Genomic DNA, 27,591 nt, shown 5'->3' with positions numbered 1-27,591 from the left:
AGATGGTTGAATAGCTGAGACTTGATTAACTTTTAAGGAACGCCACCTTATTACTCGCCATAAGTACACAAGATCTATTCCAAAAGGATTTACGAATGAAGGAAGGCAGAGCTATAAGTAGGAAATATAGTTTTGCATTTTTCGCGTTGTGTAGTAGTGAGGAGTTGGGTTTTCAAATGCGTCATAGCGTGCTATTGGCAAAAAAATAATAATTACAGTTCTGCACATGCGTTTCAAGCTCAAAAAACTGGACGCGGAGATTCGCCATTTATTCCGACGAACTGTCTGACGAGCCGGCATATGCTTGGCTGGCTCCGTTGAAACCAATGCACAACATGCATCAACACGGCATATCTGTCTATATGATCAGGCCACTTCTTCTGATGAGAGGGCTCCCAGTTGCTGCTAGAGCAAAGCTTAGCTTCATGAGCTCACAGAAAGGAACAAAACATAAGAAAGCTCGTGTTTCCTGCCACAGGGCAGAGAAAAAGTGCGTGCAGTGGCAATGATGCCCTAGTTAACAAACGCTACGCACCTTGATCTATATTGGAAATAAAAGCTTCCAAAGGGCTTCGTAGGCCGACTGAAAGGAAAGCTAAATGTTATTAGCATTCAGGATAGTCAGTTTAGCGACTCTTTAGGACACGGTGGAAGAGAGCTACAAAAGTGCACGATAACCACATTTATCGAATGCAAAGATGTTGAATCTAATCCAGGCAATTCTTACGTGGCCTGCAAAGCGGTTTCGGAGTGTAATCAGCTCTGCATTAAGTTACCGTCTTCTGCGGGTATAGCGACATGAGCGGTTCCCCTTTATTCGGAAAGAAACTTTACGTAAACAGAAGTTCACACTTCCCCTGAGACACTGAAATCGAATGGACTCAGTGCAGGATAAGCTCTGGTAATAGACTGAGGCATGTAAGAACATCATAACCCTAAAACGCTAAATACGCAATAGATGAAAGCGTTATTAGGCTCATGCGCGCTGCCAATGTCTGTGAAAGTAAGTCGATGAAGTAAATGAATTCGCTCCGGCTTCTACATCAGCCCAAATTAACCGGCCATTTAAAAGATTCCTTTCAGATCAAAGTGCTAATATTTCTGTTGAATAATTTGCATGTCTTAAACGCACAAATAATAATGTCTATGGGAAATCGCGGGGGTATAAATTTCATTAAAAACTCTAAATAACGGTTTATCATGACTTAGCAATATTCATAATAGCTAAAGAATAAATTACCGTTCGAAGGTTCAAGTTAGGAAGGACGGAATATTTGTGTTCACTGGCATTAGCAACACCTGAATACATTACGATAAATAGAGCACTTGAACGTGTTTAAGACTGCGCTGGGAAGCAAACGCTACTTACGGGTTATTTCTTGCGACCTTGCCATTTTGCCAACTAAAACGGAAACACATGCGCTGAGTTCAAAGTCTAATTCATAACCTCTGATCTTTTTAACATGCAACATCCTGCAATGGTAACTGAACGAAGTATGGTCCAGTTCGGCGGTTTTATAGTTTTGTTCTAAATTTTGTAAAACTATACTATAAAATATATTTTATACTCCAGAACAACATAAAGCAACACTTTTTTCTTGATCTAGAATTACCAGGCACTGAATGCGTTTCAGAAAAACTTTAACGCAATTTTTATTTTAATCTCCATGAAAATTAGCTTCTTTTCTCATTTTTTGAGTTATTAAAGGTCATCTGCCCGTACTAGATGTATAAATTTTCTTCCGCATTATTAAAAATAAAGAATTATCTAAGAAAAAAGTTTGAGCGTCAGGTTGTTTGTTCTTGTTGTTCCATTATTCGCCCAAAACCTGCCCATTGGGACGCCTTATATTTCTAGCAAAGTTTGCGGGGTTTTTTTTGCGGAAAAATTATAGGAGGCAAAAATGTGTTTATTGCCTCCAACAGGAAAATTTGGATACAATTCCTGAAAACGTTATTAGGTTTTACGAAATTTTATTTTACAATCTGCAACTAGCCATTTGCGAATGCACAAAACCGATGTGTTCAGCTAAGCATGACATACGATTTTTTCCCCAGAAAACTAAACTAAACTACGATTCACTCGTGTGTGGCTTGGGGTGCGGTCTGATCTCGGAGGCCAGAACCGGCAACGCATTCCCTTACCAGAGCAGAATTTGGCCACCGTGGTGTAGTACTTGGCCGAACCTTCGACAAGGTATTTACTAAGGCAGTCGCTAATACAGCAAGGGCAACTTTGCACTTCAATCAAGCAAATGATCAGGCAGGCTTTCGTAAAAGATACTCCACAATAGACCATAGCCACACTATCAATCAGGTGATAGAGAAATTCGCAGAATATAATCAGCCCTTATGTAGGGCCTTCATTGATTTGGAGTAAGCATTTGACTCAGCGGAAACCTCAAGTGTCATGCAGGCATTGCGGAATCAGGGTGTACAAACGTCTTGGGTGAAAATACTGGATTATATCTATAATGAATGCACAACTGCCACCGTCCTCCCTAAATTCAGCAATAAAATTCCAATAAGAAAGGGTGTCGGCAAGGAGACACGATCTCGGCAATTCTATTCACCGCCTGTGTACAGGAGGTTTTACGAGGCTTGGATTGGGAACAGTTGTGGATGAGAGTTAATGGAGAAAACCTAAATAATCTGCGATTCGCTGATGACATTGCCTTGCTGAGTCACTCAAGAGGTGAACTGCAAACAGGCAGAGCAGAACGATGGGTCTGAAAATTAACACGCTGAAAAAACAAAGTAATGTTCAACAGTCTCGGTATGGAACACCAGTTTAAAATTGGGAGCGAGAAGTTTGGAAGTCTACTTAAGGCAGGTTTTAACTGCAGATCCTGAACATGTGAGTGAAATAACGAGAAGGATAAGAACATGGTGGAGCGCATATGGCAGGTTCTCTCTGATCATGAAAGCATGTTACCAATATCCCTCAAGAGAAAAGTGTACAACAGCTGTGTATTACCGGTACTCACCTACGGGGCAGAAACGCGGAGGCTAACGAAAAGGTTTCAGCTTAAGAAGACCACAGCGAGCCATGGAAAGGAAAATGTTAGGTGTAAAGTTAAGAGACCGGAAGCGGGCAGAGTGGGTGATGGAACAAACGCATGTTAATGACATCCTAGTCAAAATCAAGAGGAATAAATGGGCTTGGGCCGGGCATGTACTGCGGAAGCAAGATAACCACTGGTCGTAAGGGTAACGGAGTGGATTCCAAGAGAAGGCAAGCGTAGTAAGTGGCGGCAGAAAGTTAGGTGGCCGGATGAGATAAAGAAGTATGGGAGAATACGGTGGCAACATCTGGCAAATGACAGAATTGATTGGAGAGACAGGACAGAGGTCTTTTCCCTGCAGTGGGAATATCGGGCAGTGATACCGTGGCAGGTATCGGTTCGATTAATGACTGGTCACGAGAGGTTGCTCGTGAAGAGGCTAGGGTAGAGCTGTGTCTCACAAGCCCCACTGATGGCCACGCCTGCCATAGCAGGGCGGTGATGCATCGCTTAACTGGTGCATCACTGGGCCAGGAGAGGCATGATGCTTCCCGGGGACCTATGAATGTTGAGTATAGAACGGCGAATTCCGCATATATGAGCATTCACTCATTACAGCTATTCGAACAGCTTCCATCCGTGAGCGGTGGATCCGAAGAGCGGAGCAGAAGTTAAAAACGAAGTGTAAGCGCACCAAACGTGCTGTGGAGTAGCGTCTGATACTTTCAAGGTACACAGAGGACAACTTAATTCAATTTTATTCTTAGTAAAAATCGATGTCATGACTTTTTTCTGATAACGCTGTTTTTCCAGCAGAAAACCCGCATTCATTTGCCTTTAGGAATCTTCTCGATTCAAACTCGTGACGTCTGCACCAAAAATCGCTCACCGTCTGGCACCGGACGGCAGTGCATCACAGCCGCCACGTCCAAAAGACTGTCTGAACGCGCCGCCGTTTACTTCCGAAATCGACCGGTGGTTGCAATGCCTGTCCTTTTATCTTTTTTCTCTCTGGCTTGTCAAAGCTCCGTTTGGGGTGAAGTGTGTAGCGTTAGAGTACGATAACGTTTTTTGCAAAGTTTGCAAAGAGTGTCCCCTTAAAACGCGGTAATCAATGGACTCAAGCTCACTCCTATTTACCATCAGTGCTCTTTTAAATATTCTCTGCGGCAGGAAAAATCAGGGGATGCACTTAAGGTCCTTACCTGCGGTTACTGCGAAACCATTTCCTCCGCCAAGTACTGATTATTTCCCATTACCTGTTAATTAACTTTCAATATTAATAGCATATACTAATTTTCTATCGATGTTAATTTCATAATAGTTAATTACCGTCAACGATTAATCAGTGTTAACTAATTAGTACTTGCTGTCTACTAATTACCATTTAGGTCTCACTGCAATTTCGCGAGTCCATTGTGTACATATGTTTGTAAATAACACTCTATTTCAGCAGGCACACTGACGCAATAAAAAAATTGCCAGTGGCTTAACTCGGCTATGCCAGGATATATACGTAGCGAAAGCTAAGGCATAGCTTGGTTAGCCTTAGTTAATCTTGATTGCAAGTCCAGATTAGTCTGGTTGTCTGGCTATAGTTGTTGTCACGTGGTTCGTCACGCGCTTGGTCACGTGACCAGTCACGTGGTTGGTCACGTGGTGCGGTGAGAGCACGGCGAAACTGCGAGTTCGTGGCCAATGTAGCTTTCGCTACAAAAAAATAAGTTTAGGTCAGGTTGACTATCATCTGTTGACTGCCCTCCGCTACCTGACGGCTGACCCTGGGAGGTCATGAGGTTTTCTGTCCACGCCGGCTAAAGGGGACTCCGGGTGCTTTGGCATTAGTGAACTCTACCTCCTCGGGGGGGACAGCGGCGGGTGGCGGCAGTGTCTCCTGCATGTCGGGCGCAGAGGCATCCAGGGGCGGAGGGGCAGAGGCCGCCTTGGCGCTGTCTTCGTGGCCCTTCCGTGAGCGCCGCTTGCGGCTCTTGAGCGTGCTCTCCGTGTGGGTTGACTCAACGCTCCTGCGGGAGAGACATAAAGTGGCGTCACAGAAAATCCTCCCGTTAACCGAAGTGTAAGCTTTGTGGCTTCAAGGGGACACAATGCTTGCACTTTCTCAGTTTGACCTTTGAGTAAGTCACGGTCCTTCATGCCGGCAGGGCTCGTATAACCCGTTGCACTATGCGTATAACCCGTTGCACTATGTTTTACTCGACGGTCAGCCACAGGTGGATCATAGTCAATACTGAAAACGTAGGTCATTTTTCTAAGATAGGGGTGCTAGCTATGTATCGGGCACAGCATCGTCGAACAACATGGCGCCATCCCGTAAGTGAAGGGGGAAACGATCAGGCAACTACAAACGTTACATGAAATTACATACGCTCCTGCAAGCAGATGAAGTTACAATTTCTAACTACAAATGCTGGCAAGCTGAGATACAAGAAAAGCTGCCGATAGCTTCCGAAATTTCGGAAAGCACTGTCAACGTAAAAACCCCGAAACGCTTCCCTAGGAAATGTGAAGACTTGATGGTCCCAAGGCACAATGTCACACTTTAGCAAATACAAATGAGGCTTCGCTGTGTGTGTGTAGGCAAATCATTCAGTACAACCAAAGCAAAAAGAAATCTTCCCTTTTTCTTTTTTTGACTTTGTTCTCCCGCACACCTATTTCATCTGACTCTTCGTTTGCTTGGTGTTTTGTTTGTGTGTCGGACATCGTTTGAAGCGTTCGCGCCTTAAGAAGAGAATAACAATGTCTTGAAAAAGGACAGGCTCTCTCCGAAATGTCGAACCGAATAAATGCGTTAGATTTTTAACTGTTATGATTTTTGGTGACTTCAGCTTCGGAGAGACCATTTATAATATATTGTCAACGAGAGGCGGTAAAGAGTTAGCAGAAGGGCACACTCAGCCAACCCACGATCGAGCACGGGAAGACGAGGACGACCAGTGGGTGCTATCGCATCGCATGGCGGCGTCAGTAAGTGCCAAGCAGTCTGGCATTGCTCCACTGCCGGCTCTCGGTGAAAATGTATGTAAGTGGAGGTCACTTACAACGAACCTGATGGTCACGCTGATTGCGTTCGTTATATTACATGTGCGCAGTAAGTGGACTTCACATGTTAGAGCAACAAGTACAAAATCAGACCGTGCAAGTCGTTACCTGCGTCTCTTTATTCAAACTAGACCTTATTACTGCGCTTTCAAAGCTTTCCAGAGCAGTCGTATAACCCTCATCGATAGCGCTGCCATCCGCAAGCTGCTTTAGGGAGGCGTTATAACTAATCGCGGCGGAAGCCTCCGTGGCAGCTGGTGGTAGGTCGCCCTCCTCGTCATTGCCTTCATCATTTTCCTGGCAATCGTACAGAGTCCGTAGTTACGACGCAGTATTATTTTTGTCAGTAAATGGCTCTCCGATGTCGGCGTCATCACCGACAACATCAGGGCGGCCTAGCTGCGCATCGACGACGCGCTGCCACAAATCTATGCATGCGTCCGATAATGTGGGTGTTCGACAGCGTCCTCTATTGTTAATGAGATATTATAAACTCGGTCTCACGGAAGCAACTTTTCATCACTCCGCAATGATTTCCACCGATGCGAATTTATTTCGCGGCAGGGAACAGTTACCCGAACTAGAACGTCGGCACCTGGTCAGTTAATTGCTGTCAGTATGCACTGGTGACGCAACGCAGATGGGATACATCGAGCACATGAATTATCCCAATGTGAAGTCACAGGTCTGGCCCGTCGCATTCGGTGGCAAAAGAGAGTGGTTACCGCATTCGAAGAAGGCAGCATGTGGTGCTCCGCACGGCTGTCGAGCATGGACAGGACGTTCCTGCTTTTGTTTTGTTTTTTCCAGCCACTCGGCGGACAAGTCGCCGCGCACCCTCTTAAATAGTGGGACACCTGTAGAGAACAAAAGTCGCGCATCGCCCAGCCCCTTGTGTTGTGCGCACGAGAGTCACAGCCTTGCTGAGGACGCACGGCGCCCCCCTCGTTGCCGTCCATGCTCGTGCACAGAAGGGGGGCGACGCGAAGCTTGCTGCAGTTTGCCATGCTCAGTGTAAAAGCGCAAGAAACAAGGACATAGATTATGTAAGACAGACAATACGAGCGCTCGTGTTGCCTGTCTAATTCTATGCCCTTGTTTCTTGCGCTTTTACGTTCAGCATGGAAAACCAACTCGCCCAAACCCCGCCGCGGTGGCTCAGTGGTTAGGGCGCTCGACTACTGATCCGGAGTTCCCGGGTTCGAACCCGACCGCGGCGGCTGCGTTTTTATGGAGGAAAAACGCTAAGGCGCCCGTGTGCTGTGCGATGTCAGTGCACGTTAAAGATCCCCAGGTGGTCGAAATTATTCCGGAGCCCTCCACTACGGCACCTCTCTCTTCCTTTCTTCTTTCACTCCCTCCTTTATCCCTTCCCTTACGGCGCGGTTCAGGTGTCCAAAGATATAAGAGACAGATACTGCGCCATTTCCTTTCCCCAAAAACCAATTATTATTATTATTATTATTATTAAACGCGGCCTTTATTGCACTTTTCACCGGCGGTAGGCTCCGCCTTTCAAGGCATGCGTTTCTACCGGCTTCATCTGTCAAAATGTTTCGTCAGCATTCTGTACATCCCATCATTTTTTTTTTCGGGGGGGGGGGGGGGGGGAGGTCACGTTGTTCCTTTCTTTGGAAGTAGGGGAGGAATGTCAGTGAGGCCTGGAGGCGTTCATCGCTCTCAGCTCCTCACAGAAGCGGGGGCTTCCGACTACGGAGACGATTTTACAGAGCCTCCTAGTTCGCTGTGGCCACATTTGCTCCTTGTATCTGAGATACGGTGCCATAGCCCTAATACGTATTTGAACGGTGACACCACCCTTGCTCGCAATAAGCGAGCGTTCGTTACAACCGCGGCCGTTATGGGCGGACTCGACTGTACATACTGGAAGGGCGTTTGTGCATAAATAAAACGGGGGATGGAATTCACAGCGGGCGACGCCAAACGGCGGGCAATGCAACCGGGGCGATCTCTTGACGCGCGGCGGCGCTCCGTTTTGGTCAGTCATCTTCGCAGGAGGAATCAGGCGCGGCCGTCGTGGTTCGCTACAATCGCCCCGGCAACGAAGAGGAGCCACCCTGGCGACCTACGGCGAGGACAAGAGGAGCGGGTCGTAGTAGGTCTTCAGGCGCCTGACGTGCACGGTTTCTCGGCCGCGAAGATGCAAGTCCGAAGAGGAGGCGAGCGGCTCCGCGATGTAATAAGAGGCGGCGTTTGCTGGACGATGCGATGAGGGCGGTGGTATTCGGTGCGAACTTTTGAAGGCATTTCTGGTGGTCTGTCTGGAACCCAGAGCAAAACCGGTGACCCAGTAGGAAAAACATGTGATCTCTGATCTTTATAGTGGCGATGCTTTTTGGCGGCCTTGGAATATCGAGGTAAACGAACGGCCAATAGTCCCTCACAAAGCCAGCAATGAAATTACAATAAAGGAGTGTGTGAGGCAAGGAGCCACGATCTTGTCAATGCTATTTACCGCCTCTCCACAGGAGGTGTTCCGAGGCCTAGGTTAGCAACAACTGGGGATAAGAGTTAACCGTTTAAGACAATGATTCCAGTTGGAATCACCAAATTTAAATACCAACCGTCTTGAATTGAGCCTTGAATGGAAATTTCTGCTGTTTTTACAAGGGCTCCGACATTTAGCGAGTCATCAACATATGTTAGCGGCCTTTTTTCTGAGTAACGTATGCTAGCATGTAGGAAAAGGCTACATAAACTGCGTACGCTTTGCTATCGCCCTAGCCTGGTGCCAGATCTTTCCTTGCACCATGTAGAAGAACGGAAGCCATTTTTTTGTTTTGCTCTCATCCATTTTTTTTTTGTTTTCCAAGGGAACAATAAGTGAGACCAAACTTACACCGTCAAAATAAATTCTTTCGACTAAACACATTTGCAAGCGCTAAAATATTGCGCAAATAATAATGACTCCAAATAGAATCACTAGCACTTGGAAGCCCTATTGCAGAATAATCAGCGCGGTCGTATTTCGGATACCTGTGACTGCTTGTATCGTGTAAATGTTGCCTCGTTCGAAGTCTTATTCGTAACAATAAAAATTTCTTTTTCGTAGCAGATGGATACACTCAGCGCAAGCACTTTTCATACGGAAAAGAAAAAGTCTCAAGAGAGGCCCACCACACCTGTTGAGGTATCGGCATGAAGAAATAGCATTCATCGCAAGCAGATCAGCAACAACCTCAAGAGAAAGCATAACAGAAAAGAATTTAACCTCTATAGAATAGAGCCCAAGCCAGAAAATCGTAAACTGCACGACGATGCAGAACCGAGCAGTAGAGCAACTACGCCGAAGATTGAAAACCATACAGCTTTCAATCTCCGAAAAGCCGACCAACTCGCCCAGCAGTTCGTGTTGTGCGACCAAGAACGTCATCAAAGAAAAATCCTTATTGTGGCTGCATCGCTATACGGCTAGTAGCAAGGCAGATAGCATAAATAAGAACCCCCACTGAAAGGAGTACCTTCAACGTACGAATATTGCAAATACTTCTGCATCAACTCAATATTTGAACTTTTCGAATTAAAAATTTTTAGTGTCTACAGTAAGTGGGTGCTGTGGGCTCGAGGCTAGAAATCTGGCTGGTGGCAGCATGGCTGCCCTGTTTTTTACACGGCATGTCTCAAAAGAACCAGCGACTTTCTCCACCCAACTCAACAATTCCGCTTACATAGGACCGCACACTGGCCCGCACACAATAAGAAGATAACAGAGGTTCAAGCTGTGTGTCATGTCATTCTCGCGTATTATTGGCAAGAACTGTGGCATCCTTTACTCCAGCAGCGCTTAGCGTAGTTTCAAAGTAGTTTATATAATTATTTAAATTTTGAACGACGTCACAAAAATAAAGTGTTTCGCCTACCCTGCTCCCTCAGTCCCAATGAATCCATTTGGAATCATGCAAATAGAATTAATAAAGAACCGACAAAACTTTGATTATACGATATTTTGTAATGCTCTTCCTGCACACGCTAGTTTCTGGATATCGATTATTTCTACTCAGCCGTTGTAACCTTGGCTCTAAAAGGGTTAACGGAAAATACCTAAGTAATTTGCGATTCGCGATTCGCTGATGACATTCCCTGGCTAAGTCACTCAGGATGTCAGCTGCAAAGTATGATCAATACCAATACAAGTATTGATCAATGCAAGTATCATTGATCAATACAAGTATTGATCAATGATCAATACTGCTTATGTTCACCACTCTCGCAAGGGAACAGCAGTTCACAATTGGTAGCGAGGTGCTGGAAGTGGTAAGGGAATACGTCTACTTAGGGCAGGTAGTGACCGCAGATCAAGATTATAACAGCGAAATAACTAGAAGGATAAGAATGGGGTCGACAGCATATAGGAGGTTCTGTCAGATCATGAATTGCATTTTACCAATATCTCTCAAGAGATAAGTGTCCGACAGCTGTATCTTACCGGTACTCACCGACGGGGCAGAAACGTGGAGGCTAACGAAAAGAGTTCAGCTTAAGTTAAGGACAACGCAGCGAGCCATGGAAAGAAAAATTATAAGTGTAATGTTGAGGCCAGAAGCGAGCAGAGTGGGTGAGGGAACAAAGGCGCCTTAAAGGCATCCTAGACGAAATAAAGAGGGAAAAAGGGGTTTGGACAGGGCATGTGATGTGATGGCAAGACAACCGCTGGTCCTTAAGAGTAACGGAGTGGATTGCAAGAGAAGGCAGGCGTAGCAGGGCGCGGCAGAAGGTCAATTGGGCGGATGAGATTAAGAATTTCGCGGCGGGGATACGGTTGCCGCAGCTGCGAAGGACAAGGTTAATCGGAGAGACATGGGAGAAGCGTATGCCCCGAAATGGGCGTAGTCCGCTTGATGACGATGATGATGAATGTTTCCTCTGCGAGCTTTCCGCCTTAGCTATTTCTCTGCATTGGGTAAGCATTGACAGGCTATCGTCTAAGCGACTGGGCCTCCAGCCTGTCTCTACTGCTGGGACTGTGGCATCTCAGCGTGCTGCTACTGTTGCGCAGAGCTGAGCGACGAAAGGGAAAGGCGACGGTGAGTCCACGAAACATTTACGTACAGTATAGACAAGGGCGTTACATTATCGGCACAGTGGCCAAGAGCACAACGTGCTGACACAAAGGGGCATGGCGATGCGCCGGGAGAGCGTCTCTCTCGCTTGATGTCTCCGTCTGCTGGGCGCGGCTCGACCTTTTATAGCCACCGGTGACCGTTGCAGCAGCCAGCCGTTAAAATTAACCCTCCAGTCAGGTCACGGCACTGGTCACAGTTCGAATTTGACGAATGGGCGAGAGGAGCTCGGCTGTTTAAGGGCTGCCGGCGAAGCGTCGGTTGCGGTTCGAGCCGGCGGTTGCGAGGGGGGAGGGGGAGGATTCCGCCGGGCGTGCCTGGATGAATCACGCTCATAGATGGGCATCCTCACGAGGCCGAGCCCTCATGAGGGCGTCCTCACCCTCGCCTCATGAGGATTTCACTCGGTGAGGTGAGGCTGAGGGAGGATGGGCTCATGAAAATTCGTAAGGACGAGGGTGAGGGAAGAAAGAGATGATGAGGTGAGCGCGAGGGAGGGCAAGATGCACGGTTTGAGGGCGAAGGTAGGGGCCCGAGCCGCACTCCGGGCTAACGTTTTTTTTTTTTTTTTCTGTGCAACTCGTCATGAATCCCCATTTTAAAGCGCTAATTCTTAGGGTGAAGGCTTCCGGGAAGACGTAGTTTCTGGAGGTACACGAGGCGAACATGAAAGGCGGGGAGCCGCACGCCTTCTCCGTCGCCGCAATGTACCTACTACACCGCTGGCAATGCTATGCCGAAAAAAGCGCTCTTCTAACTAAAAAAGCCTATATTTAAAAATTGTTCAAAGTCTTTGGTGAAACACCCTGTATACTCCGCTAACAAGGGGCACTGGATGGGCCGTGCAGGTGGCCGCCGGTCCAACGGGAACCTTCGCAGTTAACATTTTCATTGAATTCCCAAGTTGAATTCACAAGTTCTAAGCCTTGTTTCTCGGAACGAAGTCTTATTTCAGCCCAGTGATGTTTCATTCAAAGCACTGGCTGCAGCTAAAAAAATCCTTCTACGAAATTCCACTGCCAATCACAGCCTGTTTGCGGCGTTGGTGTGGAATTTTTTAATTAACACCGTTGCGTAGTTCAGTATGGTCGTATCTTCTTTCTATTCTCGCTGAAATTGCAGTATAGGAAAGCGGTGCCGCAATGTAGTGGGGAAAGCCAATCACAGTAGTCTTACCAAATAAATAAAGCAGCAGCTTCACTACATTGGTCTGTATTATCGCTCGCTCTGCTTTGCATTGTACAATGTAATAAAAAAGAAAACGTTGTACTGCTTTCCAAATAAGAAGAACATCTCTTGGTTTATTTCTGTCCTGGTGCGACGTGTGACTACGTAATCGCACGCCTGGTTTTATCAACCAAATTTCTTGCAAGCATGGTAGGGAATCGACACTCAGTGCCTGGATAATGCGAAGACGTGGAAGCAAAAATATCGCGGGAGGGGTTAACCGCGAATTATCGTGCTCTAGCGCTATTACCCCTGGTTTTGCACGGTTTATCTTGACTTTCTATGCTTTTGCTTGACCTGAACTGGCTTACTTTGGTTGATATACCATATGATGTAAGCTTGCATGATATTGCATCATTTTAGACTTGTGCTGCGGTAGAATTGGTCATTCTCTACATTCACATATGCCTGGGAGTCCTCATTCAGCTACTGGCGCAGAGGTGAAGCGCTTATAGGGCCACAGAAAGGGGTGTTTGAGCTTGGCTTCAAAATGCTTGCACTATGTAGAGTACAGGCCACCGAGCGTCCATGCCGGGTACGAGACCTCAGAAGCGGGCGAGAAATTTGCAATACATTTTAAAAATACTCGCTTCCGCACCTCGTGGCGACGCGCGGTGTCGGGTTTTCGCACGAAAACCTCGCAGACGACGTCACGTCTTGCTAATGACGTCAGCAGCCGGGCGTAATCATTAATTCACAGCGCCAAGTTCTTGCAGACGTCACGCGCTACAGCGGCCGAGGCCACTCCGCGCGCTCCCAGCCGGCGGAGGTAGGGGAGGGGCCGAGTGAATGGGGCCGGCGGAAGAGCACCGCCGTTTTGGCGTGCGAGAGGAGAGGGAAAGGCGCGAAGACGCGGAAGTTCAAATTTTGTCTGCATATAACTCAGCTTCCACAAAATGCATTGAAATAATTCTTGCTGGGGGACAATTATAAGCCGTGGTCTTTTAACATCCGAGACATATCGCACCTTTATTGAGACCCCCTTTCTGGGTCCCTTTAAGCTACGCACCACTGCCCTGCGATGGCAGGTGCAGGTGGGGCTTGTGAGACCCCTTTTGTTCCTGAGGAATCTCTCACAACGATTAATTAATTGAACTGCCACGGTGGGCTGTTTGCTCACAATATGGTGAGAAGCTTCTGATGACGTCACAAGGTCACGTGATCAATGTAGTGACGCACTAAAAGCAGGCTTTGGAAAGACAGACAACCGCTTTTCGGTGGAGGGGAAGCACTAGGGCACTAAAAAGGCAACCACAGGAATCGTTCACTCCAGACTCGGGAACTAGTTGGTGAGTACCATTATTACGCCCAAATGCTGCATTTTAGTGAGCCATTTGACTTGCAAGTTGCCTGAATAATTATTTCTTTTAAGCGAGAGCTTAAGAGCCTCACTGCAGCGGAAAGCCGGCATCATACTGGGGGAAGACGCTAAAGAAATAAGAAACTTCATAGCTTGGGGAGCGGGATCCGAACCCGCGGCGGCGCTAAAAGATCTGTTCCGCTGGCCGCTGCTTCAGACCACTACACTATCGCCACAGTCTATTTTTTATTCATGGTATTTATTACGTTGAAAATATATTCTATTTACAATGACTAATTATTTTCAAAGCTTTTAGGAAACGCCACGAAACACGTCGCAAAAAGACAGAGCAACAGAGCCCTAGACGCGAGGTAAGGCTGAGCACATTACAAAGAGAGTGTGCCACTCCGGTTTAAATTCGGTCGGTTCATACGCTTCCCACCGATGAACAATCAGTTGGGAGTTGGGAATCGCGAAGTTATCGTTCTCGAGCTGTACTTACAATGCCGTCGTCTTCGTCACATACCCGCGTTCCACGCGTGTTAAACTACCAGTCTCACACTGCAGATTGAACGCATGGTCTTCATCACCTTTCGTCCGTGCGCGTGGAAGCGTCATCAGACGAGCATGCAGAAAACCGGACGAAAGGACGGGAGAATAGAAGCAGTGAAATTCAAAAGACCCAGTGCTATCGCAATGTCATCCGGTAATTTTAATTAAGCTACCTGCAAACTTCCCTTGTTCTGAGTCTATTCTATGCTTAGCACTTATTGTCATTGTCATGGCAAACAGTACTGCTTTTTTTTCTAAATATTCTTGCGTATATTTGTTTTTGTACACAGACACAACAGCGCGCTGACTCCTTGAGCACTGCGTATAGATAGCAATGAAATGTTATAACTGCGGGGCAGATGTATGCATGCATCGTGTGCCAGGTAAAGGCAGAGTGATATTGTGGGGTTCTTCTTTGAACTGTGTCGGTTTTGTCTCACGTATTAGCTCAAAGAACACACACACGTGCTACACGCACAACAATACAAGCATCTACCCTCTCGTCCAGTAGTGCCTTGAGGGTTTGTCTATATTACTCAGTAATATTACCAGAAGTTGCCTACTACAAAAAAAAAATTAACTCGAATTTTAAAATGGCTGTCAGTGAGGGTAAGGATGGGGGAGGGCCGATGATGTGAGGATGAGGGCGAGGGAGGACCAGCAAATTTTTCGACGTGAGGATGAGAGTGACGGAGGGCCGGATAACTTTTCAAAATGAGGTCGAGGATAAAAGAGAGGGCAATGGATTCAAAATTGAGGGTGAGGGAGGAAAAGTAAAAATGGGGGCATTTACCGCGTCTGATTCACGCAGAAAGCCGCGACATGCCCGAGAGTCCAGGTTTGCGTTGCTCAATGGCGGGCGCACGGCGCTAGCTTTCACGGAGGCCAGCGGAATGCGGGCTATAGAGCAAGCGCCTACCCCTTCTGAACCCGTTCTGAAGATCTCCAACTATATTATTACATTCAGCCCATTACTGCATTTTTGATTTCACCGCCTGCATAGCCAGCCTGAATGTAGCAGATTTTATCGTAATCGGCTCGAAGGATTTTAGGAAGAATTTCCCTTTATAAATCAAATTTATTTTACTCTGTCTTCAGCTCTATGGAATTTTCTAAATTGTTGTGACTCTATCCAAAGCATTTAACAACGTTTCCTTGCTTATTTGGAGAAGTTCATTAATCAAATTGATTGGAAAATCGTGTATCCTTGCGGATGTGCACTTAGGAATATTTGCTTCCGCCTTTTTCCAGTTAAGACTGCTCAGTTATAAGCTCTTTTCTATTGTGCTGTCCTGTGTTGCTCCCTCATTTGGGAAGATTACCCTATCGTCGCTCCTGAATGACTCAAGCATAACTGATGTAATGCAGCTCACACCGTCGTCTCTCTCTAAACATTTTCCCTTGGCATCTTGAACATGTTCCCGCTTTCTTTGATTTCTTTCAGCCAGCAAGCTTATACGGTTCTGGAATTTTCTTGGCCTTTCTTTAGTTGCATCGCGAACTTCAGATAGCCAGCGAATAGAGGAATGATTTATTCTAGCCTGGACAATAACCTGTACTTGCTGTTTCTTGTGTCGATAAGATTGCCATTTGTTGTCTATTTCCTCCGGAATTAACTGCGCTCTCTTTGCTTCTTTGTGTCCCTTGAAGCCACCCGTCGTAGTTCGATGGCATTCTTAATTTCCTTATTCCACCAGCTTCGTGGCTTCCTGTTTCCTCTCCAGCGGTTTACCCATTTTACATATTTAATTTTTGTACTGATGAGAAGTTCTGATTATAATCCCACTTTTCCATGGCATGTTTTTCTATTGCTTTCTCTATGCCGGCTGCTATTTGCGCTCTTTGTTCGTCGTTTAATTTTGCGTTCTCTTTTCGACTTCTCTCCATTTTCTCCTTTTGATCAGGGCTCCCAACTGAAGACTATGTGATTAGGATCACATCCCATATTGTACTCCACCTATTCGTCTATTACCATTATTGCGAGCTTGCTTTAGATTTCCTGAAACTTTAAGCAGGGGTCAATAATGGTCGTGTGCCTGCTACGAGGTATTCCCACTTCATTTGTCCCTCACACCTAGTTTCTCTATTTATAAGAACTCGGTTGTGTCGCTCACAGAGGTCTAGTATTAACTTCACGTTACAATCTGTGTATCCATCCAGAGCCTCGATGTGGCCGTTACTGTCACCCAGCAGAATAATATCGGCACCGCCTCCAAACTGTTTTCTATCGTCATTAAGACACTTAACTAGATCCTTGCTTTATTGCATGCAATTGTCCCCTGTCTTTAAATGAACTACCCGTAATCTTGTCCTTTTACCGGCAATTGTACCCGATACCCAGACATGTTCTTTGCAAGTTGACTTTATTCTTTGCCAATTTGTTCCTTGATGTATCAGCATGCCTACCCCACTTCCCTTCCTCCCCGTTGTTGTTCTGTTGCACCTTTCCCAGACGTAGCCATCGATAAACGTGGTTCTTCTAGTTGCCTGAGATGTGTCTCCCATAGCGCGTATACAACTACTTCTTCGTCCTTCAACTGCTGTTCTATCTCTAGCCACTTCGCTCTCTTTCTACCGCCTTGCATGTTTATGTACCTGATCCTAGTGTTAAATTCCTTTTAGTAGTTTTCTTCCTGGACATCCTAGTGGGCCATCCATGATTTGTCCATTCAAAGCGTAACGCAGGTCAAGATGCTGCATGGATGACACCACAGCATTCTGCCGCAGTAAACTGTTCGCCATGTACGGGACACAAGCCACCGCCTGTGGTAGCTCCTTGCACATTCATGGAGCAGCGCCCGCTGAGGCTCTCTGGCTTGAAGCAGCTGAGAGCATAGCAGCTTAAAGTAAAAAAATAGTTGAGCTTACGTTTACGCACTCCATACCGGTATAACGCGCTGAGCACAATCGTTGCGGTACCTAAATCCTTTTTCTGGTATATTTTAGCTAAGTAAGCACCCCGCACTAAAACTGAGGCCTCACTGCAACTATACTTTTTGTTATTGGTTGAGCATTCAGCTCGAACCGTTTTAAAACGTCAGAAACCGACAGGTAGCCAAGCCAAACCAACAGCATTTCGGCATTAAAGGCACGAAATAGCCCCAGGTCACGCTGAAGTTACCCGAGCTAAATCTAACCAAGCTTTTTGAGGGTAGCTTACAGTCGTGTGACCAAGTCTGTAGTATTTTTGTTGTTAAAATTTGAATGATTAGTTAAGCCTGATTAGCTAACTTATTTAATTATTGACGGTAGGAACAAAGTGTCAATAGAAAAGTTGTAGAAGGCTTTGAGAAGCAACTGACCGAACCGTTTGCACTAAGGTACCGTTTACGTAAAATAGTTTTTTTTTACCAGCCTTTAACCACAACTCGGCCTTAAACCATAACTCGCAAAATAAAAAAAAACTTTCCACGTGACAATGTCTTAGAGGCGAAAATGCGGTTTTTTCTGAAGTGCTCTCCACGATGAGCCCAAGCGTGCACACTGCGGCCGAGACGTGAGCCTCATGGGACAGCTTTCCTTCAAGGCCAATAAATCAAGCTACGTAAACAGTACCTTGACGAACACAGCGCGGCTAGCAGTTTTTCGAGAGGATGCACCACTTTTCCATCCACACTTTGTTCCTGGAGTCAATAATTAAACGTTGTCTAATCAGGATTAACTAATTAAGTTTGATGAACAAAAAATACTGAAGACTAGGCCACGCGACTCTGAACAACCTTCAGTGGCTTTCATGCCGCTAAGACACTTCGTCTTCTTTAAAAGATTTCTTACATTTAGCCGGGACACCAGTATATAATATATACGTTATTCACATATATATTAGTTGTCACATTCGTTGACGGGCTATATACGTTAAATTTTATTAATACTTTTAGCAACATAGCCCTAACGGCCCGAATTCAATCCAACATCGTAATGAAGAGCATTGCAACTCAACAACACTTAACTGCAAAGGATTACCGGTGAATACCTTGCCGCCACAATGTCCGTGTCTTGTGACTCTTTGAGGCAAATGTGCTTTCTTCTGTGAACATCACCTGTCGGAAGCCCAATCTTTAGACAAATCAGTGAATTGTAGACGGGTGGCTTTACGGCCTTCCGAAAGCGAAGGGTTTCTTGCGTCTGTCCTGCTTTGAAGGCCCGCTTCGTTGAAGCGCTTCGGAACCACTAGAACATCGACTTTAGCCCGAACTTGTTTTTGATCCGCTCGGCCGCATTAAGCTCGGCCATATAATGGTACGAAGGGATAGCGTTAACGTGTTGACGCCGATATATGGGGAAAAGGTCTCTGCGTTCATAGATCCCTGGGACACTCGCACCAATCCTGGCGTAGCGGTTAAGCGATGCGCCACTGCCCTCCAACGGCATTTGCTGCCACCGATGGTATACTTGCCCCAGGGGGCTTCAGGTTGCTCTTCCCTAGCAACCTCTCGCGAACAATTATTAATTTAACTGCCACGCTGGTCAGCCAGTCGCCAGTCCGGTGGACAGGTTTTGATGACGCCACAAGTTCACGTGACCTAGGCTCCCCCCTCCCCGCCAGGTTGCGTTAAAAGAGCTGTACACGGCAGCTGCAATATACAGAAGCACCGATCCACGGTCATTGACCGAGGCTGCGTCCCGTAAGGGAGATCCGCGAGTCTACCTTCAATTTTGTGTGCTTTCAAGACTCCGTCGGCTGCAGCAGGAAGTACTCTTCCGGCCTTCTCCGCAATCCTTCTCTTGCCACTGCTGATCACAGATCTCTCCGTTAGGGGGCAAAGTTGAGGGTAGCGCTTGTTCATGTCTTCCGGTTTGCTTGAAACAACAATTGGAACAATTCTTTAGATAGGACACAAAATTTGCGCCCCCTTGTAGAGGATACTCGCTCTAGCTCGTGTCAGGGAAAATCCGGCATCGCCGTCGGCGTTGTCGTCCACCGTGAGCAAGAAATCCATGAGAAATCCCCAGAGAAGCGTCCTAGGAGACCGGTAGGCCACCTAGGTCACGTGATCTTGCGGCGTCATCACAACCTGACCACTGAAATGTGAGCAAACTGGCCACCGTGGCAGGTGGCAGTTAAAGGGACACTGAGGAGAAATTGAATTTGGCTTGTATCGATAGAATAGCAGCTCCTGATCCCAAAAATGCCACTCTTCCTGAAAACAAAGCTCTTGTAATGTAGAAATTAGCAAGAACCAAAATACAGGTATCGCCGCCACAGGCCAAATCCGCAAGTACAAGCGTGATGACTTCCTAGGACTAGAGGAATTTCCTTGGAGGAATTTCCTTACTTCATGGAGATCATGAATCTCTGAGGCTGGCAAAAGGAAGGTTGCGCACCGCACCGCTAGCCGTCAGAAATCACGGAGTCTGCGTTTACGTCACGTTTCCCGTCACTCCGTTCTGTGACCTCATAAGAGTTGGCGTGACGTCATAAGAGTTTCCCGAGTTTGAATCAGAGCGGCGGGAAAAACTTTTTCAACTTCGAATCCAAATTTCTTTGAAATAAATGCATCTTTCGCCCCCGGGCAAGCGGCAACAAAGCTATGAAATGCCGAACTATCAGATTTTGCTAACAAAAAAAATTGATAAGAGTTCCCCTCAGTGTCCCTTTAAACAATGATTAGTCGCTCGGAAAGAGCGTGGCCTCCGCGATCAGCTCCGGCGGCGCGCCGTTGCTCAGGCCGTCCCATTCGGCGCGTAGCGCAGCGAAGTGTAATTATGCTAACTTCGTAACACGCCGCGAGGTGGCGACCTTAGCCCAAGGCTCAAGCGGCGCTCGCCTGGCTGGCACTGCCTGCGATTTCAGTGGCGACATCAACCCTGTTGGCACGTTTTTACGCAGAAGAACAGTTAATACTAAGTCAATTTCTTTCGACTCCTTCTTGCAGCTACAAAGAAGTCGAGGTAAGTACGTTGCTAAACAGTTATGGATTGCTTTTGCATGCAGCTTTAGTGGTCGTCTAAAAGCCGACTGGGGCAACCGAGGCTTTTACAGCGCAACATTTCGTCCAGATTGCATATCATCGTGCTGAATGGTTTTTTTGTGTGTGTTGCAAAAATTGCCGCGCTGTATGACAAAACTCAGGTATGCTTTTTGTGCCTTTCACTCGATTTTTAAAGTACTGGGCAGCTACTTTACAGCGAAGCTCTCTGTGGCTCGAACAACATAATTAATTACGATAAGCGCTCGTGCATTGTTTATACGCCACCACGAGAGTCAGAAGTTCTGAGCTCTCCTTTTTTGCTCTTGAAGCGAGAACTTTTTGCTGGGCTTTGTTTTGCTATGTTGCATGTGTTCCTGGTAGGTGCGAGTGGTTTCGTGTAGCTAATGTGATCCCGCAATTAAATTATTTGCTGTGTGATGAAAACTGCATCGGTTCTCTGTCATGAGCTTCGCTCCACAATCCTATCTGCTTCTGTATTTTTCAGATAAATGTACTGCTGCGTACCTTTCTGCCACTCTGACAGAAAAAAGAAACTTGGAATAAGTTTTCACGAATTTCCCGCGAATGATGATCGCCGTCAAGCATGGCTGAAGGCCATATCAAGAAGAGATTTTGTCCCAAATGACAAGTCTGCTAGCAGTGTCGTCGGCTGCAGCCTTCACTTTTTAGATTCGGATTATACTTTGGGGTCCACAATGCTGCGGCGCCTGAAACGGGATGCTGTTCCGAGCGTGTTCGCGGGTTACCCAAGCTACATGCAGCCACAACAGCCACAAAAAAGACGTAAGTTCGAGCGATTGACGCGGAATTCTAATCCAAACCAAGAATTGGCATCAAGTTTATCGAGCGGCCCTGATGAAGCTGCTGGTTCAGCCTGTGGTCGCGAAAAAAGCACAGCCGTTCGGCAACTTCTGCCTGCTCGTTTCCTGTGGTGTATGAAGATAGCCTGATTCATGCACCCTTGTTAGAAGATGAAGAAGCAAGTCCTAAAGGTGCAGGATATGAGAAACCAAGTGCACAAGATGCAGTCGGTGAATTACAGCGGTCTAGTGAGGCACTTGATTGCGCAACGGAAACTACCGATGACCTTCTTCCGCGCAAGCAGTCGGATTCAAGGAATATAAACCGAATGAGAGTGCAATTGTTCAGGAAAGCAGATGCTATCGGGAGACTGCAGCGAGAAAACAGCCGCCTAAAAAAGAAGCTCGGTGGTTTTGAAAACCACACTCTCCACTCGGCGTTGAGAAAGTGCTTGGACAAGGTCGGCACAGCCCAGTTCTGCTTAGAAGACTGCCTAGCGGAACAGATCGCCAATGCGTCAAGGCAACGGCCCGTGTGGTCTCCAGACTTTGTCCGGGAATGTGTAGTTTTGTACTACTTGTCCCCTAAGGCATACCGTTACATACGCAACAGAGGACTGTTGAAATTGCCTTCAAAAAACACGCTACTTCGCTATGTTGGCAAATCCAACAGTGAAAGTGGGACCACACCATTAATGAAAGAACGCCTGAAGCAAGAGGTGGGGCAGCTGAAAGAGCAAGCGCGGTTTTCCTTAATTATTGTGGATGAAATGGCTATAAGCTCCAAATACATCTACGATCGTAAAATGGACTGCTTTTTGGTCAGCAAGCTGTGAGAGAAGACGCTGGGACAGGAGAGAATGTAAACAACATCGTGCTTGCCAACAAGGTGCCGTGTTTTGTTCCAACAGGCCTGTTCACGTCGTACAAAATTCCTTGCGGCTTTTTCTTCACTAACCGATTAAGTGGCAAGCTCCTGTATCAGCTGACAAAAGAAGTGATCACTGAAGTTGAAAAGTGTGGCCTCTACGTCGTCCGGATCGTCACGGATAGCCACAAGATTAATGTCACAATGATGCGCCACATGGGCAATGGCTCCCTCAAGTCAGTGGCCAGTCATCCATGTGATCCAGAAAGAAGCCTATTCTTGTCCTTTGACCAGTGTCATATAAAAAACGTGCGAAGCCTTCTTCTGGACGGGGAAATGGCAGTTGGCAGTCAGCCAATAACTGGAGAGTTTGTGAAGCAGCTCTATGTCCTTCAAAAAAAACGAGATTTTGAAACCAGTTCGATTCCTAACACAGAAGCACATAGAGCCAACTAATTTTGGAAGATGCATGTGGGCAGAGCAGTGCAGCTGTTTTCAGATGAAGTTATCTCGGCGCTTTCTTTATTGAAAGAATACCCCAGTTACCACCTTCAGGCAGAACAGTTCAGGAACGCAGGCGCAACAATATTGTTTATGAAGATGATGCAGAAGTGGTTTGCCATCCACAATATGGCCAACCGAACAGCACATGTGCATATGAGAAAGCCTGACAAAATGCACTTTTTTTGCGCTAACGACGAACGCCTACAATGGCTGGAGAAGAAGTTCCCAGACTACCTTGAAACTCTCTACAATGCCTGTAAAAGGAGCGGGAAAAAGTTTTAGTGCTGAAACCTACGAAGCTATATATATCTTGCTGACAAGCAAATCTACGGTACTATGCATTAAGTACCTTCTCGAGAGCGGCTTCTTTTATGTTTTAACAAGGAAGTTCTCGAGCGACCCCGTCGAGCTCCTCTTCAGTTCTTTGCGGCAAATGGCTGGCGGAAACGACTGTCTGGATGCAAGAGCCGTGACATTTAGCCTGGAGAGGATCTTGCGGACCGGCAGCCTGCGCCCATCCCAAGCTTCAAACGTTGAAAACGGACAGACTGTTTTGAGGTACGTGCATGTTATTTGAGCTCCGGGACGAGTACTCATAGTAGTGAACTGGTTGTCTCTTGTTTCAAAATAGAAAGCTTATCACATTTCAGGCCCTTGCAAAACTAAGATTTCCCGATGCGAGCAGCTATAAGTGTTGTAGCCTGCCTGCTGACTGGAATTTTTTACAGTTCAGAACACACGAGCACGCAAATCCCGCTGTACCGGTGGGCAATGTGTTACAAGCAGTTTTTGCTTTTATGTGGCTGCTGCTTAGTAGTGGTGGTAACTGTTTTATATGTATTGCAGTATGCATGGTACCTCCCTGAATGTGACGTCCTCCGAACTTGATGTTCCGGCTGAAGCAACAGCACAGGCAACCACGCATGATTCGACCGAGACAGCGCAAGTTGCCCCAGCCAGGTATATCTTGCATCAAATGTTTCTCAAGTGCTTACGCTTGGCTGGCTCGCTGGACTACTAGTGCTGTTCTTTTGCAGCCAATAGCGATTTGTCTAATACATATATTTGGCTGACATGAATAGTGTGCATATTTTAGTTTCAGGTTCACGGGAACTGAAGACTTTGTGATGCACATTGACGAGCTCTTCACATCCCTGAAAGCGATGCCTCGTGAGCGCACACTCGTTCACCTACTCCACCCATGTGAAGTGCCACCAAAAAGCGATCATTTCGCGTTATGTCCAGGCTAAAACAACTGAGTGGTATCGATGCCCAAAATTTGAAAATTTTGAGGGAATGCACGTTGAGTGGCGACATGATAAATGTCATATTTGGTTTATGCACAAGCTTTGTCTCTACATGCTGTCTAAAATTTGCTCTGCGGAACTTTTTTATAGGGTAGTGCCAAAAGCTGTTTTTTTTTTGTGCTCTCACAAATGGGAATACATTGCAGAATGTCTACCTCCATATACTAATATGGGTATGTTCTATTTCAGTGCAGCGGCCCCCATCAATCATAGCAAATTCCGGCATCGCTTATATAGCAGGGTTTGTGGCGAGAGCAGTTGAGGAGCGGAGAACATGCAGCTTCTGCCCTCCACTCCACCGGTCGGATGGACCCACTCCCGTGCTGATGGGGCTTATTGACCTGCAATCAAGGGGTGGGCTAACATTCCTAAAGTCAGAATTTGTCACGGTCCTTGTGACCGTTAAGAAGGCTGTTGACATTGCCCTGCTGCAAATAAAAAAGAGCAACGTGCGTCAGCAGCTGGCTGAATTGTTATTGCCTCGACTAGAGCAGTGCCCCCTTTTCGTTTGCCCAGCAAGGGATGACCACAATCTGTAGTGTTTGATAAGTTCGTGAGGCCACTCTTAGCCAACGGAGGCGCACTGTGACAGACAGGGCTGCTTACCGCAAAAAGCTGGCCTGCAAGCCACTCCAAGCGAAAGTGTTCAGTGTTTAAAATAAACACAATGCAAAAACGGATGCCGAACAATATGGCTCCGATTTTGTCTTTGTAAATAAAATTTCATTTATCCTCAAATGGTTTTATCTGTCCTCCTGCCAAGCTGTATATTCGGCGCTTTAAACCCCCTTTTTTCCTTGCCGCACACGAATTCGCCTCAAATTCGCCTCAGTTCCAACCATACACAACGTAAAAAAACCTTATGCATTGCAGGCTTATATTTATTTGGGGATACTGCTAGCCTCTTTCGAGGCTGCAGCAGGATTGGGGTATAATATGATACATTTGAACACGTCACAAAAAAGCCATCCACAAAAAGGAAGCCTAACATTTGAGTGGGACAATGCATTCAGTGGCATCTGCAAGCGTTGAAAGCTAAATATATTACACGCATGTAAGTACAAATCACATTTGTACCATTTCTAGAGGAAAACTAACAAAACTCCTTGATCTCTATATATCAAAAGTAATTTCAGGTTCTAAACTAATATGTAAAATAACTGCAGAATTCAAATAATCCTCTCCGCTCAGCTGTAAAATGTTCCGTGTTTTGAACCATGCACGGCTACAGAAATAAAGAAAATTGCCTGCGTGTTGTGAAACGAACGTTCTCATGACGATCTGCCTCACCCCGGTCCTAAGTCTGCGTCATAATTTAAAAAAGCAATTGCCTAATTTCACCAGTCAGCTACTTGTGCTGTGCGATAATTTTCTAGTGCGCGTCGCACACAGACTGCGAAAACTGCGTTTTCGTCCTCAGCGCCCGTCCGCATCAGGGAAAGCGAGCCTTGGGTTGCGCGCGCCACGGTGCGGCGAGAGGAGCAGTCACACCGCTTTCTCCGATTACGCTCTCTCCGTGCGAATGGAATGGCCGGAGCAATGGCGCGCCGCCGGAGCTGATCGCGGAGGCCACGGAAAGAGCAACCTGAGTCGTTCAAGGCCCACCGGTGACAGCACCTGCCATTCCAGGGCAGTGGCGCATTGCTTAACCGCTGCGACACTGGGCCAGGAGTGGTATGAGGGCTCCCAGGGATCTACGAATGTAAAGTAGAGAATAGCGAATTCTGCATATATGGGACTTAATCTATTAAGCAATCGCGTCATATACCTTTAAGGCAGAGCTTAAGTGTCCCCTCTAATTTTTTTTTGTTCAGAACAGTCTGCAGCCGTTAGCTCGGCTCTAATAACGTAGGCAAGAAGAACATGTATGTGCTGTATTCCTTGCGATCATCTATCCTATTTTATAAGAAGTTTTTATTTTTTCGACGCAGACCTACGAGCCAGCTACGATCTGGCTCGAACTTGATGCTTCTTTTCCGAATGCATGAAAGTCAGGTGTGTAAGCGTGGTGTGTTTTCCAAAGCACAATACCTGCTATACCTTGCGCTCGCCAGTGGGACACTCGGAACACATATGAGGTGCGACAGCGCTAGCCGGAACTAGTGCCACGGCGGCACCGATTCGCCTATGGACAGCCAAGGTATAATTGGCACGGATCCTAGGACTAGCGGGCTGACGCTAGGCTGCGCTAATTATGCAGAAAGCCAAGTTCTCTCATGTTCGTACCTATTTTTATCGTGATAGTACACGACAAACTAGCTTGATCCGCAACCCTTAAGAACCTAGATAGATTCCAAGGCGAATCGCATTGCCCTGTCTCTCGTCTATGTGCTTTGTCTGCACGCTGCTCGGACCTAATGTATATTTGAGAACTTTAAAAATGCATGCAGAATATACACGACCTAACTATCAAGTGAATAGCTTCTTTATCACTCTGAATTCCGTTTATCACTGAAATCTAACGCGCGTAGCAGCAAGACTAGCATCGGCGTGCTTTCTGCGCACATGAGTGGCGGCGTTCCTCCGGTTCTTCATAAGTGAGGACATTCTTTCGTGACATTTTCAAGAATTTTCACTTACTACAGCGGGAAACCACGCAACAATTCTTCCCGGCATGAAATGAACACTGCCATTGCTGCCTACCTGACGCGAGAAGTCACACAATCGCTCCCTCTCACTTGCCGCTACGACTTCCCTCCCGACCGACTCCATTTCACCTCGGCGCTCTCTTCTGCCTCTTGGTGACGCCATTTGGTCACTGGCCGCTAAACCTGGTTGTATCTCCGACACCATCCCACACCCCTCGGCCTCTTGGATACGTCATTCGGTTAAATGAAGAAGGTAGTCAAAGAAAACTACTACGCTTCCAGATTCTCCTGGCCCTGTGCTCAGAAAGCGCCGCCGGATAACAGCTTAATTATCCTCCAAGCAAGATGCGCGGATTCTAGTGAAGCGCTAGCTGTGCTGTGAAAAGTGGCGGCTCACTTTGCGGCCACTTCGCTGGCATCATTGGAAAGGAGGCGGTGCTTGGCGTCTCGCGACTTGCGCTTCTTGGCGCGCTTCCCGGTGGCGGTGGACTCTGCGGCAGCTGTGGTAGAAGTCTCCGCAGGGCCGCTCTTGTCGGTGAGCTCCATCTTGACCTGACTGGTTTGTCTTCTTCCTCCTCGAGGCGGTGCACGAGTCGTTGTTGTTGTTATCCTCACACAATGGCACATACCCTCAAGGGGGATTGGCCATAACCAGGCGGTGACTATTTAAATGACCAGTTGCATGTGGCAAGCATGGGATGACCTACCAAAATTTGGATCGCACAGTTTTTGTAGCCGAGGTGGTTGCAGGAGGTTAGGGGGGGTCATACAAACTAAAATTTAGGCAAAGAAGTGGTAGGGATTACTATAAGAGGTTGTAAAAACCGAAATACAGAAGCTGATAATGGGATGGGCAGGACGAAAGCTCATGAAGGTAGACGTTTTGATTTTAGTAAATAATTTTGAACGGCAGAGCAAACATTTCAATTGGTATGGCATGGCCAAGCATAGAAGCGCCAAGAGACAGAACTACCGCAGAAGACAGGCGCAAACTGAGATTCTGTATTGGAACTTCTAATAGTCGCCTTCTAATCGATGAGTAGCGACGGCAAAAAAGAAGAAAGTGCTCTAATGTTTCCGGCTCCGCACAATACGGACACAATGGGGAGATCGCCAGACCAGGCCTGTATAGGTAAAAGTTTAGTTGCGGCACTCGGCAACGAAGCCTCGTGAAGGAAACTTCAAGATTGCGCGATCGCCAGACTGAGCTTCTCCATGGAAACAGTAGGTGCTGGAATTCGTCCAAGGAAGTAAGCGCTGATGCGCCCAATTCGTTCATTACAGTGTACCGTCGAAAGCGTGCCGCCGTGATGTAAGCAGTTTTTGGAAGCGGGTCAACAATCGGTCCACTCAGGGCTGCCTT

General features: G+C 46.8%; 1 protein-coding gene and 1 pseudogene across 1 annotated transcript in view; one reads left to right on the top strand and one right to left on the bottom strand.

Annotated features, from left to right (window-relative positions):
• The window catches only part of LOC144108717 (uncharacterized), a 30,864-nt gene extending 4,089 nt beyond the window's left edge, over positions 1 to 26,775 (bottom strand). The window contains exons 1-2 of the mRNA XM_077641886.1: positions 26,626 to 26,775; positions 4,861 to 5,029 (exon numbers count right to left, since the gene is read on the bottom strand). Of these exons, the coding sequence (XP_077498012.1) occupies positions 4,861 to 5,029; positions 26,626 to 26,774 (318 nt within the window). The 5' untranslated portion in view covers position 26,775. The remainder of the gene's footprint in view (positions 1 to 4,860; positions 5,030 to 26,625) is intronic.
• Positions 22,097 to 24,179, top strand: LOC144107317 (uncharacterized; annotated as a pseudogene).
• Positions 26,776 to 27,591: the final 816 nt, after the last annotated feature.

The sequence above is a fragment of the Amblyomma americanum genome, chromosome 10 (genome assembly GCF_052857255.1).
Source record: "Amblyomma americanum isolate KBUSLIRL-KWMA chromosome 10, ASM5285725v1, whole genome shotgun sequence".
NCBI lineage: Eukaryota > Metazoa > Arthropoda > Arachnida > Ixodida > Ixodidae > Amblyomma > Amblyomma americanum.
Note: the sequence above shows the minus strand (reverse complement) of the source record. Positions and strands in the feature narration are given on the sequence as shown.